At 39.7% G+C, this 18,181-nt stretch overlaps 1 protein-coding gene across 15 annotated transcripts in view; it reads left to right on the top strand.

The window, feature by feature from the left end:
- ATP2B2 (ATPase plasma membrane Ca2+ transporting 2) overlaps positions 1 to 18,181 on the top strand; it is a 391,446-nt gene that overhangs the window by 309,546 nt on the left and 63,719 nt on the right. For 13 of the 15 annotated variants that reach the window (XM_064432245.1, XM_064432232.1, XM_064432231.1 and 10 more), the window contains 4 exons: positions 3,315 to 3,356; positions 4,977 to 5,141; positions 7,204 to 7,418; positions 8,925 to 9,167. In XM_064432245.1, the coding sequence (XP_064288315.1) occupies positions 3,315 to 3,356; positions 4,977 to 5,141; positions 7,204 to 7,418; positions 8,925 to 9,167 (665 nt within the window). The remainder of the gene's footprint in view (positions 1 to 3,314; positions 3,357 to 4,976; positions 5,142 to 7,203; positions 7,419 to 8,924; positions 9,168 to 18,181) is intronic. The other 2 variants (XM_064432242.1, XM_064432244.1) reach the window with 1 other exon arrangement.

The raw sequence follows: 18,181 nt of genomic DNA, 5'->3' as shown, positions 1-18,181 counted from the left end.
AATTAATCTTGTTCCAAAGTATTATATTTAATAAAGGTAACTTGAAAAAATGAAAATCAGGGAAGCAGCAATCACTGTTTACAGCTTGTTTACCCCAAATTTGATTTCCTTCTAGTAGCTCAAATTACCCCAAATTTGATTTCCTTCCAGTAGAGCACTGACACCTTCCTAAATCAGGATTTCCAGGGTGGGTTGTTGAGGATTTTTTGGTATTTGTAAGCTTGAGAATTTGCTACTAAAATGTGTGTTAAGAAAATATAGAAAAGGTATAGAAATGGTTTACCAGAGTCAGAGAAATCTCTGCTGGAATATTTTATATCTGTAGCTAATCCCAGTGTAGGTACTGAGCTACTTCTGCTCCTGCAAAGCAATTTGCAGTTTGAACTCTTTAAAAAAATACTATTTTTCTATTAAAAATTATTTATATTTTATGATTTATAATTTATATTTCTGAATTGTAAGTGAAGTTATTTATTAAATGCATAGAAGGATTATCTAAAACTTCCTGTTTAATACAGTGGTTACCTCTCAGCACTTGGAACACAATTCCATTCTTTTCTTTGGTTGATTCCAAGCACTTCTTCCAATTTAGAAATTATTTCCAAAATAATGATAGGACTTTATTATTCTGTGTCATTGATTCTTTCTCAAGGGCTGCAGCAGGTAAAGGGCAGGCTTTTCCTGGGACTTTTGTTTGGTGAAGTCCTTTACTTTTATAATAAGAATTTAGTCAGTAAAGGTGCCACGAGTCCTTTCCAAAATACAGGACTTGTAGTGAGGCAAAGGCATGTGAAAAATATTTGTATTTAAATTCAGAACTTTCAAATCAGCTGCAGAATGCAGATGTTAGAAATGCTATTCTAAACTTTCTGATTTTTCATCCTTGCTTAGAAAAGTGATAAAAAACTCAGATGGATTTCTCCAGCCCAAACAACATTTATTTTATCCATTATTCCAAACAAAATAGAAGAAAATATTTGCAGAATTATCTAAAAAATAATAGTGCATTTTTAAATAATTATTTGACATGATGCTATCAAAATATTAATAAATACTCCTCCTTTTGAGAATTCTAAATAATGCACCAAGGAGAGAAGGATGGGGGAGTATTTGTACCTGAAAGGAGGAAGGATCTCTCAGCAGTGGTGATTCTGTCACCTTTCTTTCTGCCTTAATTTCCTTGTTCATATTTTATACTAAAGTGCAGCCTTAAAATTATTTGGCCCAGGAGGATATAAATAGTTTACAGCTTCCTTTTCTTTGTCTTGATTACCCAAATTACCTTCTCTTTGTTATTCTGTCTAAATAACTGAACTGTAACTACTTCTGACGACTTCCCCCACTCAATAACCTGAATGCAGTAGATTAAGAATTTTAAGAATGTATTTTTAAAATACCTTAGTTTAAAATGTTGTTAATGATTGTTTATTTTGTGTACTGCTATTTTCAGGCAGCCAGTCAATTGTTGGTGTAATTTATTATGATAATTATGCTATTAAATAGCAAATATATGTCCTAAAAGTACATATTTTAATTTACAAAAAAAAAAAAATCTCTGTGATGTGTCTGCAAGTTGGGACAGCCCCATTTGGGTTTTGTTGGTGATTTTTATCTTTTTGAAAGTTGGATATTGTTCAGTTTTTTTGCCACTCCGAGGTTTGGAATTGCATTCTGCAAAAGGATCTCCAGAGCAGGAAATGGAGCAGACTGCCTGCTCTAAATTAATGCCTTCCAGTTCTTAGGGAAGGCTTTATGATCCAGCCAGGAATCCAAATCTCCAGAGATATTTTGTGTCTTCCAGTAACTTTATTAAAAGCCCTTCTAAGAAAAACAGCCACCAGGCAGGTACCGAGTCCAACTGTGCCCCACGGGCCAAGGTTTTACAGGGAATTTCACTGTGGAAAGGAGCTTGGTTTTGCTCAGGTTCATGGATTCTTCTCATGTGTAAAGCTCTGGAAGGTGAATTCTGAATTTTTTTAAGTCCTGTTATTGCCAGGGTAGGAATAGAATTAGAAATATAAACATGCAGCTGATGATCAGTGGTTTATTGCAGTAATTCACCTGAGCTCTGAGATTATTTTGGGCTCTGCTTCTGGGCTTTGGAATTTCCCAGTGTGGCACTGGGGCCTATTTTTGACAAATATAACTTTGACTTGGTCGCTTTTGCTCTCCCACTTGGTGCAAAGACCGACATGCAAGAGAGGCATCTTAGATTTTCCATTTTGTTATGATTTAGTCACAGCAGAGTGAAAAAATCCACATAGCAGTCAGAAGAACAAGATGTACCTGCTGGCACATTTTTTAATAAATCCTGATGGTACATTTCTTATTAGAATGTGTCAACAATCCTGTAATGGAGTTTTAACTTAATTTTCCTTAGCATCACTTTTTATTGTGCATTTTACATAGCTACCAAAAGACACTGTCATCCATTCTGAGATAATATTTGTTGTAGCCTTTTCCATAAATTCATATAATTACTGTGAAAGTTTCGTAAGGGATCCCACCAAGAAATTTTGAATCCATTTGAAAATATTTAGCTCTTATTCTGAATTCCAAAGTTTTGTATGTGATTTGTGCATTTTGCCATTTTTATCTCATGCACATTTTCAAATGACATTTCCACTTGAAAAAGACACAAAGGAATAAGGACTTTTTGTGGTAAAATTGTTTGTGGATAAATATCAAGCTGGAAATTAAAGAGGCACATGGTATATCTGTGTTCAGGATAAATCTGAATTTAGGTCACTTGGCACTTGTATTTCCAGGAGAAATTTGCTAATTAGTACAACCAAGTGAGGAAGATGTAATTTAAAAATCCTGTCTTATTTGCATTTTTTATTTACTCATTTAGATTGATTAACACTATTGTTTCTATTTTTTTTTTCAATTTAGTAACATGATTAATTTAATTCTGGAATACGTTAAGAAAATCTTACTCTATACTGGTGTGTGCCAGAGTTTTGAAGTCCCAGCCCTCTGAAACATCAGCTCAGGAATATTATTCCAATTCATTTTCCCACCAGATCCACTTTATTAGTTTCCCCCTCTGAATTTATGCAGATTCCTCAAAAATACGTGCTGATATTCAGCATTTAATGTGTTCCAACCCTGAGCTTGGCTGGAATTCCTTGGACGTGCCACGCTGGGTTGGCCCCTGAGTGAGTGCAGGTGTGATTACAGGGATGGTGCCCAGGTGCCCGTGGTGTGCTCATGGCTTTTGTCTCCCATTGATATAAATCCCCATTTTCGTGTTCTGTCTCGGCTGAAGGTTGTTTACTGTCTGTTGTCTGTTGGAATTTTTCATCATTTAGGCAAGATGCAGGATGGGAATATGGAGAACAACCAGAACAAAGGTAATCTTCTTTGCTATTCAGGAGGTTGTGGATTGTATTGTTAGCATGTAGTTCAACCCTGTCCCAAAGTACAGTGAGAACCTGTGGTCTGTGCCTGTGTGTGAAACTGGCCCTAATTGTTCATGCAGAATGTCCAAAAAAACCCCAAACAGCCAACCCCAACCAAAGAGATTGTAACCTCCACAAGCTGCAGAGGTTTAGGAGAGGAGTATTTTAAAGGGACCATTTGTAGATGTTGCTTTCATCTCACAAAGCTCATTTGAGTTAATTTTTCCTGTGCAAGTTGTGTAAGTTGTGCAATTTTTCCTGTCCTACGTATTGTTAGTGATTTTCCAGCCCAGTTTTTTTATGTCTCATCATCTCTGGTGTCTGATGGCATTGTCTGGACATCTCTTCATTTGCAGGGGAAAAGCAAAGCAATAAAAAAAAGGAAACCTTAAAGCCAAGGTGTTATCTAGCAGTGCAAAAGCCTTTTATGAGGATAAACAACAGGAAGATTGAGAGTCCTAGGTGTTTCTTATTTAATATACAATGTCAGGAAGAAATTGGAATCAATATTTTTCTTTCTCTGAAGCAAAGTCATGGTTCCCTTTTTATTATAAGACACAGCTATCAAAAGCTCTTTGGGTTATACCAAATTAAACGACAATTTTCTCTTCTCAGATAATATTGAACATTGTAAAGGTGATGGCTCAGAAACTGGATAGACAAACTCAGGGGTTCATGGTACAGAAGTACCAAATAAAATGCTATTAAATAATAAGCATTCAGGCTAGATAGATAAATTAGATTTCCAGGTCAAACAAGCACAGTCTTGTACAATCTCTTCATGAAAGCAAAGCTGTTTCATCTCATCCTATTTTATTTATTGTGCTCAGTACAAACCAGACACATGCACATATATCCACTGCAATGTCATTGCCTTTCAGAAACAGGTAAAAATAAAGTTTCCTTCTGCTGGCATTCTGTCAGGAAAGGAGGGTTCAGCCCTGAAACTGTGTGTGGGTTTTGTGGGGGAATGGTGATGCCACCACCAAGGGCTGAGTACCTTGATCATGGAATGCTGAGGAAACTTTATGACTGAGGGATTTTCTGGAATGGTGGATGGCAGAGTGTGGTCCCCTGGTCACTGAGGTGCCCCTGCAGCCCAGAGAGGTGACACATGGGCCACCTCTGCAACCACTTTGCCTTCAAAATGTTTGCATTGGAAATATGCATTGCACTCTAAGAGGCATCCCAAAATCCAGAGGAATGTGGATCTGTCAAAGCGCCTGAGCTCTGCTGTTCCAGGGAATCCTGCCGTGCTGGTGCTGTCACCTGCCAAGTCACCTGCAAGTCATTCAGTGGCATATATGTGTATGGCCCAGAGCGTCACAAGTGGGGGTAAAAATGAGGGAAAAACCCCATCAGGGCTTTCCAGCCCAAATCCCCACGTGTCCTGAGGGGTGTGCTGGCACAGCTGTGTCCTGCAGAGCCCTGCTGGCTCTCCATGGAGCCAAGGGTGTCCCTGGCAGGGATTGTCCCAGGCAGCCCCTGCGATGCTGGCTGGGTTCAGAGAGGATGAGCACGGAGAAGGAAGGGATAAAGCTCTGGAGTAACAGTTTTGTTCTGCATTATCAGCCAAGCAGCAGGACGGGGCTGCTGCCATGGAGATGCAGCCGCTGAAGAGCGCAGAAGGGGGAGAGGGAGACGACAAGGACAAGAAGAAATCCAACATGCACAAGAAAGAAAAATCCGTCCTGCAGGGAAAGCTGACCAAGCTGGCAGTGCAGATTGGCAAAGCAGGTATGGCTGGGTGACACCAAAGCCCTCTGGGTCACAGGGGGCAAAGAGCTGCAAAGCAAATGGTTCTGAAAAGGGACAGGCCCTTTTTTACTGCAAGATTTGGAAATGGGTCATCACAAAGCTGTTCTAAGGAGAGTATGTGGTGCTGAAGATCTTTTATTCTCCTAAAAATCAGCTTTGACTGCCAAGGAGCTTTGGGCAACTTGGATTGTAATGAATATTTGAATCAAAATGAAATGCAGCTTTTCTCAGAGTTAATATTCCCAAGTGCAGTAATTACGTATTTAATTTCCTCTCCCCTCAGAACTTGTGAGTACACAGTTTCAGAATCTCTAATACCATCTCAAAATATCACTCACACAGTATTTCCCTCTCATGGATTCTGAAATCATTCTTTCTCCCCAAATATCCACATTCCTGCCTTCTCCCCAAGCATGACACATCTTTGGACTCGTGTATCCAGAACCATCTGGCCCCTGGTGTTGGAAGCAGCACTTCTCCAACATGTGGGCAGAGAGTGGAAATCTTCCATAAGGGCCTAAAGTTCCTTAGGTTTGCTTTTATCATGGTAATAAAGAGATTTTGATCTCAGCTCCTTGGTGGAGGCCCTACAAGATCCCTTTACTTCTGTTCCATGTCCCTCAGCCTTCTCCCCCAGTCTGGTTTTTCCCTTCCCATCCCTCTGTGAGTTCATCACAGGAGTTCATCACATAACCCCACGATGCCATTTCCCTTTGCCTGAGCAGAGTGTGACCAAATCCAGGATTATCATCCCTGATATCTAATTTCATGCCTTGCCCCCATTCATATTCCTCCAGCCTCTCTCCTTTGTTTCCCCTGATGATTAATTCCTTGGATTAAATATCTTTCAGCACCGCCTTGACTTCTGCTCTGGCACGTGAACCTCACTCTTGAAATAATTGTGTAGGGATTTCTGACCAGAATGTGGCAAGGAACGGGAATTAAATTAATTAATCATTGTCTCATTTGGTTTTTCTTTGGTGTTGAGCAACTTATGGGGATGTCTTGCCTTGTCAGGAGTATTTGCCTGTACAATATTTGAACGATTTTTCCTTTATCCTCTGGCACAGAGTGATCTCCCTGACTCATCTGTTTCCTGTCAACCTTAGCATCCTTCAGCTTTACCAAATTTTTAAGAACTGCAGTCAAGACATGAAATTCACAGCATTCTCCTTCTACTCTATGATCTCATTAGGGAGAAATTAATTTATTCCAAAATACAGGCTTAACTCCTTCACACAAACCCAACAGACAGGACTGTCAGAGCAAGGCAAAGCTCAGGCTATAATGGAAATTTTATTTGTGTACTCAAACCCAGGGACAAAACTGTGGAACAGGAGTGCTATCCCATTGCTATCCCAGCAGTCTGTGCCATTGGGAGAGTGGATGGAATGTTTGGGACATATTGTCAATTCTGTGAAATATTTATTGGTGACTCTGTCTTTTTGGAACCTTTGCTCATGAAAATACACACTCTGCAGATGTTCCTGAAAAGGGACAGGTTGGGGGACACCAGTATTAGCCACATTTTAAAGAAACCCAGTGAAAAACTGTCCTGTGGATAATTCTGCATTATTTCCTCTTTATATTCACTCAGAATCACTCGTAGGGCTTTTCTACACTATTTTATTCAGCAACATGGGAGGCTCCTTTGCTTAAGCCTCTAAAGATATACTTACTTAGAAGAAAGGTGTTTAAATATGGATAGACAAGTAATTTGTAAAAGGTGGGGGTTAAAAGGACAGATAAATGTTGTACCAGGCAAAGTAATGTGCTAAATTGAATAAGCTTAGCTTAAGTGACAGCAGAACTCCTGCACTGCCTGGGAAGTTGTAAAGGCTTAAAAATGAATTCCCTAGAACTCCCTGTGCTCTGTAAATATATTGTGGCAATGTTTTTTCTTCAATGTACCGTTTATCCTTGTTATTGGTACTGGTGAAAAACATCACAAAGAAAGAATTTCCTATCAAATCCCAATTTCTAATTGCTTGTGTTCTCAGCGCTGTTTGGGTTTATGGTAACTGGTGATTTCTCCTCCCAGGTCTGGTGATGTCTGCCATCACTGTCATCATCTTGGTACTGTATTTTGCCATTGACACCTTTGTGGTCAACAAGAAGCAGTGGTTGCCTGAGTGCACTCCTGTCTACGTTCAGTATTTTGTTAAATTCTTCATTATTGGTGTTACTGTGCTCGTGGTTGCTGTTCCTGAGGGACTCCCACTTGCTGTCACTATTTCTCTGGCTTATTCCGTAAAGGTAAGAGACATTCAAAATAATCCAGGGAGAAAAGTGCTGTTTGCTTGAGTTCACCACTGAGTTGGTCCTCAGGTTTTATCAGATGGAATGAAAAATGGTCTGAAAATTATGTACTCAAAATATTAATGAAATTGCTTTAAAGAACACTTATATTGAAAGTATTTCTAACAAAAATGCAAATACATCTTCCAGCACACTCCTTAAAACTGCACAGTGCAGGAATATCAAGCAGTAGAAATACCTACTTAATTTGCAAGGAACCAGGAATTTATTGAGCAGAATGTACTCTGAAAATAGTCCAGTCTTTTGATATAGAATAATTTTGTATTCAAATTTTCTTGTGCAACTATACAAAGTTTTGACAAGGATTTGAAGTTTTCAGGAACACTTCTCAGAGAAATTGGAGCTTCTCAAAGAAATTAAGAGTTTCACTGAAGCTTTCATGTACTTTTCTTAAATGCAGTTGCAGTCCTTTGAAGTCAATGTAAATGGTTCTATTAGGAAATTAAAGAGGATTAACGTCCTGGACTTCAGGATTACTTGAGCAATTTAATTAGATGATTTAAACATTCTGGGAATCTTAGATGAAGATGGTGTAAAGTTGATTTCCATTTAGCATGTAAACAAATTACCTTGGGAAGTTTAGGTAGGAATCTTTTGGCTTCTGTGTAGTCAAATATCACAATTATTAGGAAAAAGGAGGAAGTCTGAAAGATGGGGCTTTGCTAATGAAGAATGTAGCTGCTTTGAAAATGTTTTCTCATTTTCCTGATGTCCTTCCTCTGATACCCTTTCTCTTTTGCTTTACCTCCAAAATGCGTGGTCCATCTGTGTGCTGCCAGATAATGTCCTGGCATTCCAAGCAGTGTTAAGAAAAAATCCCAAATGTTTCCTATAACAATAATTAAAAATCTCTAGTTCCTTTGGTTCATCTTTGCTCTTCCAGCTATTCCTTAAAATGCAAACCTACTGCAGGAAAATGACGCAACTCTTTTAAAAGTTTATCAAAGGCAAAATTACCTCAGGGATAGGCACAGCTTTGCTGTCTGTAACTGGGGTTTGAGGTTATTAGCCCCCACCAAATCTCTGCTTTAGGGAACTTCAAGTTCTCACCAGCAGGACTAACCATGGGCTGCTTTCCTTTTTGTGACTAAAAACCTCAAAAGCTGGCATCGAAGCATTTCTTACTTGAGTTTTGGTAGGTTTTCCCCTCAGAAAATGATGAGGGACAACAACCTGTTCCAGCTATTCCTTAAAATGCAAACCTACTGCAGGAAAGCGATGCAACTCTTTTAGTTTATCAAAGGCAAAATTACCTCAGGGATAGGCACAGCTTCGTTGTCTGTAACTGAAATTTGGGGTTATTGGACCAAACTCTGCTCTAGAGAACATCACGTTCTCACCAGCAGGACTAACCATGGGCTGCTTTCCTTTTTATTACTAAAAACCTGTCAAGGCTGACATCAAAAGATTTCTTACTTGGGTTTTGGTGGGTTTCCCCCTCAGAAAATGATGAGGGACAACAACCTGGTGCGGCACCTGGACGCCTGCGAGACCATGGGCAACGCCACGGCCATCTGCTCGGACAAGACGGGCACGCTGACCACCAACCGCATGACCGTGGTGCAGGCCTACGTGGGCGACGTCCACTACAAGGAGATCCCCGACCCTGACTCCATCCCTGCCAAAACCATGGAGCTGCTGGTCAATGCGATTGCTATCAACAGTGCTTACACGACAAAAATTCTGGTGAGTAGGTGCCTTTTTTGCGGGGGGCTGTTAAGTGTGGCCTAGCAGTGATGCCTTGGGAAGGTTGAGCTAGAACAGAGACTCAGTGGAATTAAAGAATAAAGCAGGGATTTATTAGAAGGATCTCCTCAATGGATGCCCTTGGGCAGCACAAGAGCCCAGCCAGGGCTGCACCCAAGATGAACCCAAATGGTCCCAAAACGCACGAGCGCTCCCGGGGTCTCTCCCTGGGATCAGCTCTGCTCCATGTGCACACTGCAGTTCATTGTCCAGTTCCAGCTGCAGCCCCTGCAGTCCCATCCTGCTTGTTTTTCTCTCTGCAGCCCACGGGGTTTGTGCTCTTGGGGCTGAGATTTGGATCATTTGTCCTTGGTGCCCAGCTGGAGCAGGAATTGTTTTGTCTCCCTGCTCTGTGCAGGGAGCTCACCATCCCCTGATGTGAAGCTCAGACCCACACACTAAAGCAGCACAGATTGTGAAAAAAATAAAAGCCAAAACCTGAGGCATCAGCAGAAGGAGGTGTAATTGTTTGGTTTTTTTTTTTTTTTTTTTTTTTTTTTTTTTTTTTTTTTTTTTTTTTTGAGAAATGTTAATTCTTTAACATCTTGTTGTTGATTATGAAGCATTAAGTACTGTTGAGGTCCTCAAAATGAGAACAGGCGCTTTAAAAACTGTATATTTTATTGTTTTTTTTCAAGGACAGGGATTTATTTAAGAGTGCATGGCCACGAGACATTTAAAAAACTTCGGCTGTCATTAGATTGGGGTAGTCCAATTTTGATGCAGATAAATTTGGGAACATAAATGTGTTGGTAACACATCTGGTTTCCACTGAGTCTTCATATGTGTAAAATGTTTTTTTTTTTGTGTCTAAGAAATTTCAATTAATGCTCAAAGAGGACAAATTGAGTTGGTTAAATGAGTGAGGTTAATGACTTTTATTCATAATGGTTTCAGGTGAGTTACCTCCTGAAGTATTTTATTCACTCTGTACAGGAGGCCAGAATGGAAAATATCCTGTTTGCTTGTGGCATTTGATTTCATCTGATTCTTTTGTACAGACCTAATTAAGAGACTGAAAATTTTTGCAATTCCAATAGATTTGTTCTTTGAAAGGTCAAGCTGAATGTTAACGTTGCTGAACAAATAGATTTTTTTTCTTTCTAGTTTATGAATACGTGTATTGTCCTTTTTATAGGTGTGCTGAGCTGCAGAATAAAGGCAGACATGCACTTGATGTTTGTTTTAAAAGTGGTTTCTTAAAATGCAATCAGAGAAAACAAATCATATGTGATAACTCAGAGTGGATATTTTATGGCAGCAGCTCCTTAAATTTCATTTGTGCATTTCCAAACCAGCAAGAACAGTTTGCTTTTGCTGGGTAATGCCTGCTTTCACAAATGTAATATTTGATTGCTGGGGAGAGGAATATACACCTTGGTTATTTAAATATTGTTACAGCCTAAGTCAGCTCAGGTGCTCCTCCTGGAGAAAGAGAATAAAACACCCTGAACAGCCAGGATCAGGACAAGGCACAGAGTTTGACTTTGGGAAGGCTTTGGGAGAACATTCCCAGTGCCAGAAGAAGTTTCCTCCTTCCCAGGGAGCAGCAGGGCAGGCAGGGGGTCAGTTCTTCAGTCAGGTGTGACTGGCAGAGGCTTATACAGAGTTTTATATTTTGCTGTTCATTTTGAGATCAAAGTGTTTCTGCTCAGCTTCCACGCCAGTTGACCCCTCTGAATCCCAGAGTAAATGGGAAATCATCAGACCTTCCACATTTCAATATTAAGTTCAATAATCTGTCTTTTTCATGTGGTTTACTGAAACATTTCTGGTCAATACTAGCTCTAAAATGGTCTCAATATAATTTGTTTTTCCTCTGACTTGGCTTCATTTCTTCTTATTGGAATTAGTTCTATGTGCCTATTAAAAAGAGTCAATATTTCAGCATTTCAGTGATTTTTTAGCTTTGCACAGAGACTGATTCTAAACTGATAAAGGAGTGAAATCCTCTGGATGCAGATCAGTGACTGCCTGAACTTATCTGTTTAAAATTAATGGAGATCTTTTAGATCTTATGAGCTAAAGATTTGCAATATGGACTCCATAAGAACCACAGCTTCAATCTCAGGGGATTTCATTTTATTCACAGTTTATAACAAGTTGACCTTTAAGATACAAGATATTGTTCCATAGCCCATTTTGCATCCCAAATAAATACAGTAAAAAACACCTGAGGGAGTTGTTTCCAGGATAAATAGACAGAATTCTTTTCCTTCCTGCTAATGTAGAATGCATGCTCGTGCACTCGTTCTTGGAGCATGTTTAATCAAATTGTGAATATCAGCTGAAACCCAAAGGGCATTGGAAGAGTTCTGTTGCCAAGACTGAGTTTTGCATATTCTATTTTTAGCTCTCCAGCTACGTGTGTGCTGTAAATTGCTCTTTGTATGAACTTCTGTTCAGAGGGATCACATATGGGACCATAAAATTAGTCAAGATGCTCTGCTGAATGAGAAATATTCCCTCTTGCATTGTCTTTTGATTAAGGGGCAACTGAACCATTGATAAAAATATAAAAAGGGAATAATATCAGTGCTTGGCATAAAAGATTTGAATTTCCCTGAGAAATTAAACACAAATTATTCCAACTGAACAATAGCATCATTAAATATAACTCTTTTTATTGCTTTCCAAGATTAAGTTGCTGGGTGAACTGATTTTGCATCCCTTCAGCTTCGGAGCAACTTTTCTGCTATTTGTGTGAAGCTGTTCTCCAGCAAACTTTTGTGTTCAATATTCCTGTTTCCATATGGAAATAAATTCAGGCTTTGTGCATTTCTTCCTGTGAGCTCTGGTGGGGACTGCAAAGACTCTGAGAGCAAAATCTGCATTTTGGGAATGCTTTGATTGCACTTGGGGCAGGAGCACATTGATTTTGGATGCCAAGGAGCAGTGATGAAACAGAGACTCCAAACATCAAAACCACTGATTTCAACTTTCCTGTGCAGCTCTCACTTTCATAATTCCAGATTTAATTAGAAAGGAATTTCTTCTTTTAATTTCCTGGCTGGGCGTGATGTGCCTGATTAAGAAGACACCACAATTAGGGTTTAGCTGAGGGATTTTCAGCACCAGTGGAAAAGTCCCAGCTGGAGCTGTTAGTGTGAGGATCTAACACCGACTTTCCATTTGCTGCTTGATGGGTGTGAGGGATAAAAGGCTCCTTTTGCCTGTGCTGGGTGAATATCTGAATTTTTAGGGCTGTTCTGGCTGTGATTTGGTGCATTTGCACAGAGCGTGGCAGGATGTGGTGACAAAACTTGAACCAAAGGAAGACAGGTCACAGGAAAGTGAAAAACATTCACTCCCTTCCTCATTCTCTCCCTTTCCCCAGAGGAAATATAATAAAAATATGTTGATCTATATGTTAGTAAATATTAATCAAGTTGTGAATGTGAGCTGGGAAAGCTTTTGGGACAAAAAGGGTCATTGTTGGATAAAACCTAAAGGGGAAAATAAAATAAAACACAAAGAGTAGAGACAATTTTATTGCAGCTGAAAGGCAGAGCAGGTAGATGATAATATATCAGACACTCATAATATATAAAAGCCATAAGAAGCAATGACATTCTACAAAAGTTAAATGGTAAAAGGAGGAAAAATAAGGTTTTAGCACAATCTTGCTGCTTTGAAAGGACTGATGCAAATCTATTGCTGGTATTGGGAACATGGATGTGGTAGCCAGGTGAAAGTTCTTTTTATTTGGGAGAATATATTTGCATGCCAAGCAAGAACAGCTCTCTGATTGCTGGGAGACACAATGTTCCTGTCAGGAACAGCCTTTGAGAAGGTGTGCAAAGTGCAAAATATGCTTCTTTCTTTGAGATTTATTTAGTTTTTTATTCAAAGACTGAATTTTACTCATCAAATACTTGAATTATCTTGACTTTTTAAAATTTGTTTAATGTGATAAAAAATTGTCCCAATAATTACATATTTATATTATTTAGCCAACAGAAAATTCCTGGCATTTCCTTTTACCATTCATAATTCCAACAATTTCAATATAGTAAGGTCTTCTGGAAAAAAAAACAAAACCAACTTTAAACTTTTTTGGAGAATATGGGTATTTGGAAGTTTCCTACCAAACAATTTCAAAACTTGAGGTGCAACAGGTATATTTATGGATTTTTCCATACATTTCCCCCACATTAATGTGTAAAGTTGCTAGTGATGGGAAGGAGAATTGAAATATCACTTTTTAAACAGTGGTTGCTTGTGGCTCCCTAATCTTATCTGACTTTCCTTTATCTAGCTACCTTTATATATATATATATATATATAAATATATATATGTTTCTGCATTTATTTGGAGGTTTGCTTTGCAAATAGAAAGGAAGAACGGAGACCCTGAGTGCTTAGGAAAGGGATTTTTAAATTTCATTTTTAAAAAAGATCAAACACATCAGATCAGATTAGGCCACACCTATCAGCAGAAAATCAGGGAGTTTCTGTGGCCTGAGGCTACAGCAGCAGAGCTGTCTGCCAGGGGCTCTCTGCTAAATGAAATTGCCATTATGTGTCACTAGAATTCCCCTTTTTATTCCAAGGAGAACCATAAGAAAACAGCTTTTGACCTCCAAACTGCCTTTTTGAGTTATTTTGGCATATGGAATTGCAAGGATATTTTTATTCACAGGTAGGGTTTGCTTAAAACCTATTCTCGAGCCCTTTGTTTCTTGTGTTAAAGTACAGATGATTTTCCTATTTATTTTTTGCTGCACATAAAGGTTCAAGCCATCTCTTATTTCATCCAGTTCAGTTCCCCCACTGCTGCTAAAAATGATAAATACTTAAAGTAAAATAAATACCTAAAAATAAATAAAATAAACAAATACTTTAAAAATAAATCAAAATAAATACTTAAAAAAACCCTCCAGACACAAAATATGAGGACAGAAATGGGCACAAAAGTGGTAAAAAAAATAGTAAGGATAGATTGAAGAAAGCTTTCATTTATGATCATTTCAATGACAATAGAGTCTCTGGCATGGCCTAAATTCTGTTTTTTCCTTCTGCCACTGACATCAAGGCACAAGTGGCAGCTCCAGCTGTTGATTGGAAGTGTTTGGAAAAAACCAGTTATTTATTTATTAGGGGGTCAAGTGGCCAGTCCAGGCTGACCTGCCTGGCCAGAGCTGTGGGAGCAGAAGAGTTGATGGGAAAAGGAAAAACAGAATTGCAGGGAGGGTGAATTGAGTGGGGAAAGGGAGAACTGGTAAGGAAAGGGGAGGAAAAAAGGGAGGGAAGGGAAATGGGAAGGAAAAAGGGAAGGAAAAAGAAAGGGAAGAGGGAAGGGAAGGAAAAAGGAAAGGGGAAAAAGGAATGGAAGGAAAAAATGAAGGAAAAAAGGAATGGAGGGGAAGGGGAAAGGGAAGGAAAAAGGAAAGGGGAGGAAAGGAAAAGGAAGGGAAGGGAAGGGAAGGGAAGGGAAGGGAAGGGAAGGGAAGGGAAGGGAAGGGAAGGGAAGGGAAGGGAAGGGAAGGGAAGGGAAGGGAAGGGAAGGGAAGGGAAGGGAAGGGAAGGGAAGGGAAGGGAAGGGAAGGGAAGGGAAGGAAAGGAAAGGAAAGGAAAGGAAAGGAAAGGAAAGGAAAGGAAAGGAAAGGAAAGGAAAGGAAAGGAAAGGAAAGGAAAGGAAAGGAAAGGAAATTCTGAATTGGCAGCAGAAGAGTCTGCAGGAGTTCTCACACTGTCCTCCTCTATTTACAGTGTGCTTTTCTCTGCTTTTCTGCACCATGTGCTCCACAAATCCAAGCTCTGTCCACGGGGAGCTTTGCAGTGCCAGTGTTGGTACAGAAAGGCTTGGGGGAATTGTGGTGACAATTCAGCAGTGACCATCCTTCAGAATGTTTGTTTATCTCTCCTTGCTTTCCTCAGGCAATGCTCAAAAGCAAATTCTCCCTTCAGACACCCTGTCACGATTTCATAATTTGTGTTTTAAGGCTGGTGAGGAGGAGAAGTGCTGTTTGACAGGTATTTTATGGAAGGATAGGTCTGTCCAAGGTTTATCCTCACATCATAATACAGGAAATCAGTAAACAGTAAGAAATATTAATTTTTTTTCATCTTAGCCCTTCTAATGGCACTGGACCAGCTCATTGGTACCCTTGGTTTTGGGTGAGGGAGGAGAAACAGGCTGGAGTCACCTTCCTGCAACGTGGAACACACTTGGAGTCCTAAAATCCTCTCCTTGTGTAATTAAAGCCATCCAGAAAATGGCTCAGAAAAATGTACTGGGAGGAACTGGTGGAGAAATTCAAGGATCCTCATTTCATTCCCTGTCTGAAAAAAACCACCAAGGGAATCTGGGGCAACTCATGGAACTGCTCCAGGTTTTACAGTTTGGATCCTGCAGCCCTAGGGGTACAATAAATTACTAAAAATGGGATACCAGGAGAAACGCAGAGGAAAATCTGCTTAGCAGAAAATCAGGTTCACTTATGGGGCTTTAGAAATCACTTTTAAAAACTTGCAGGAAACACTGATTTTTAAATCACTTAAATTTAAATTTAAGTGATTAAAAAATCACTGTTTCCTGCAAGATGCTCCACAGGATTTTCATCTGGATTTATAAATATTGCTTCTTGTTGTCTGAGCATTTCTTTTTTTTTTCTTTCTTTCTTTTTTAAACAAAATATATTGGGACAATGAATGATTTTAATGTTTTGGGCTTCTTTTTCTGCCTCTGATGCCCTGTGTGATTTTCAGGGTGGCTTTAGATCAGGGAAGGCATCCCAGGAATCAAACAGCTTCTGGATAGTGCTGCAAGTCATTTATTGGCTGCTTCCAGCACATTCGTTTGGACTGGAAATTTGTGAAAATCTTCTTTTTGAAGAGCTCAGGTGACAGGGTTAAAATGTCTGTATCTCCAGCTAAATGGTGCATTTGAGCCATTTAAAATGAAAAATTTGGTTGATATGTTTGAAAATTGATTGAACTGATGATCAAAAATCTGTATATTTTGTAAGAGGTTTTATTTCCTTGGGAAAACAATTCCTACTTTAGGTAAATTTATATTTAATCAGATTTTTTTTTTGTATTTTGTTCCCAGTGTTACACAACTGTGTAAGCAGCTATAAATTATGGATGGGAACAGACAATGCAGGCCAGAGAATCTTTCTAAATATAAGCAAGACATCACCCAAAAAATCCCCCCCAACATATTTCAAACTTTCTCTAAAGCCCTTGGTAAGCATTTTCTCAGGATAAATTAGGCAGGGAAAAAACCCCAACCTATAGTGTCCATCTTATTTACTGTGTAAATAATAATTATTAGGGATAATGGATGATGCAGTTAATTGTCTGTGCTTCTAGGGGTGGTAATTAGCAGAAAGTAATGATCTTCACACATCACTTGCCATTGGAGTTGTGTAGAATGAGAGGTACAAAAACAGCTTTTCTCCCTAAATTAGCAGCTGACTTCATAATTGAAATAACTGTGATTAGGCAAGGCTGGGCTGTGCAAAGCCTGGGACAGCCCCTCATCCCACCCTGCTCCTCCTGCCAGCGGCACCAGGGGCTTGGCTTGCCAAAAAAAGCTGGGTTTGAATGAAATCTCCTTTTTTTGGGAGTTGTGAGGGGTGGAATGGAGTCAGCTGCCAAGAAAGAGGGGATTTGGGGCAGAAGAGGGGATTTTGGAGCAGAAGAGGGGATTTGGAAGAAGAAGGAATTTGGAAGAAGAAGAGGGGATTTGGGAGAAGAAGAGGAGGATCTGGGAGCAGAAGAGGGGACTTTGGGAGTCGATGAGGGGAATTTGGGAGCAGGGTTGGGGGATTTGGGAGCTGGAGAGGGGATCTGGAAGAAGAAGAGGGGATTTGGGAGAAGATGAGGAGGATCTGGGAGCAGAAGAGGGGATTTGGGGGCAGGGATGGGAACAGGGCCATCTTCTCCCTCTGCCATGTACCCAAATCTGTGGGAATTGGTGGGATTTGGTGCCCTGATTGCCAGAGGAAAGGTGGATTCCCTGCAGAGGGACACAGGTGTTGGAGGCACAGAATAAATGTGGGATAAATGTTCTGGGACAGATCTCGTCCCCTCCCAGTGAGCTGGAATTGTGGCTGCACTGCGCACCAGCAGCTCCCTCCCTTCTTCCTTATTTCCTGTCAAGGAAAGGGGTTTTTGCCCCAGCAACAAATGGCCAGAGGAAAAGGAGATGGATAAATAAAGAGTCCTGCTGCACAAGTTATTCCCTTGACAGCTAAAAGTTTAAATTCTATTTCTTCATTTTCATGGCATTTCACCTCTTTGATTTGTCCCATTTCCTCAAGTGACAGAGCCCATGGTAATAAACACCTCCTTCATCCTGGCCTCCTTTGCCTTCAGTTTGGTAATTGCAGATTCCACCAATTCCTGTTGGAATCAATATTCACTGCAAGCTTTTAGTCAGTCTGAAATCACTTGGAAGCTTTGTTACTATAATATCATTTCATACATTTTGTTTTTTTGTTTTTTTTTTGTTTTTTTTTTCCTTCTTGCTGGTATACAAATCAGTAAATTAGATTTTGAACTTGCTGTGATGCAACAAATATTTTTCCTATTGCCTTGCATAGAATTTTCCTTTATGTTATTTATCTTATGTTCATGTTCTTATTCTGCACAAATCTTGTCCTGGCTTAAGAAAATTCACTTGTGGGGATAACTCCAGCTCCTCCCAAAAGTGCAGGCTTTAAAAATCAGTGTTTCCTGCAAGGTGCTCCATTGTGTTTTCATCAGGGTTTATAAATATTGCTTCTTGGCTGAGCATTTTAGGACTCTTTTTTCCTTTTTTTTTTCTTTAATATGTTGGCACAATGAATGATTGGAGAGTGTTGGGCTCCTTTTCCTCCTCTGTCACCCTGCTGAGGTGAAGCCATCACACCTTGGAGCTGATTGATGTGCTGGTGGGGCTGTGGTGTTAGCACTTTTCAGGGAATATTCTCAGGGAGCATGTTTTCCTGATGGGAGCTTTTGTT

The sequence above is a fragment of the Passer domesticus genome, chromosome 9 (genome assembly GCF_036417665.1).
Source record: "Passer domesticus isolate bPasDom1 chromosome 9, bPasDom1.hap1, whole genome shotgun sequence".
Taxonomy (NCBI): domain Eukaryota; kingdom Metazoa; phylum Chordata; class Aves; order Passeriformes; family Passeridae; genus Passer; species Passer domesticus.
The sequence above is the reverse complement of the archived record's forward strand: the minus strand, read 5'-3'. Positions and strand labels throughout refer to the sequence as shown.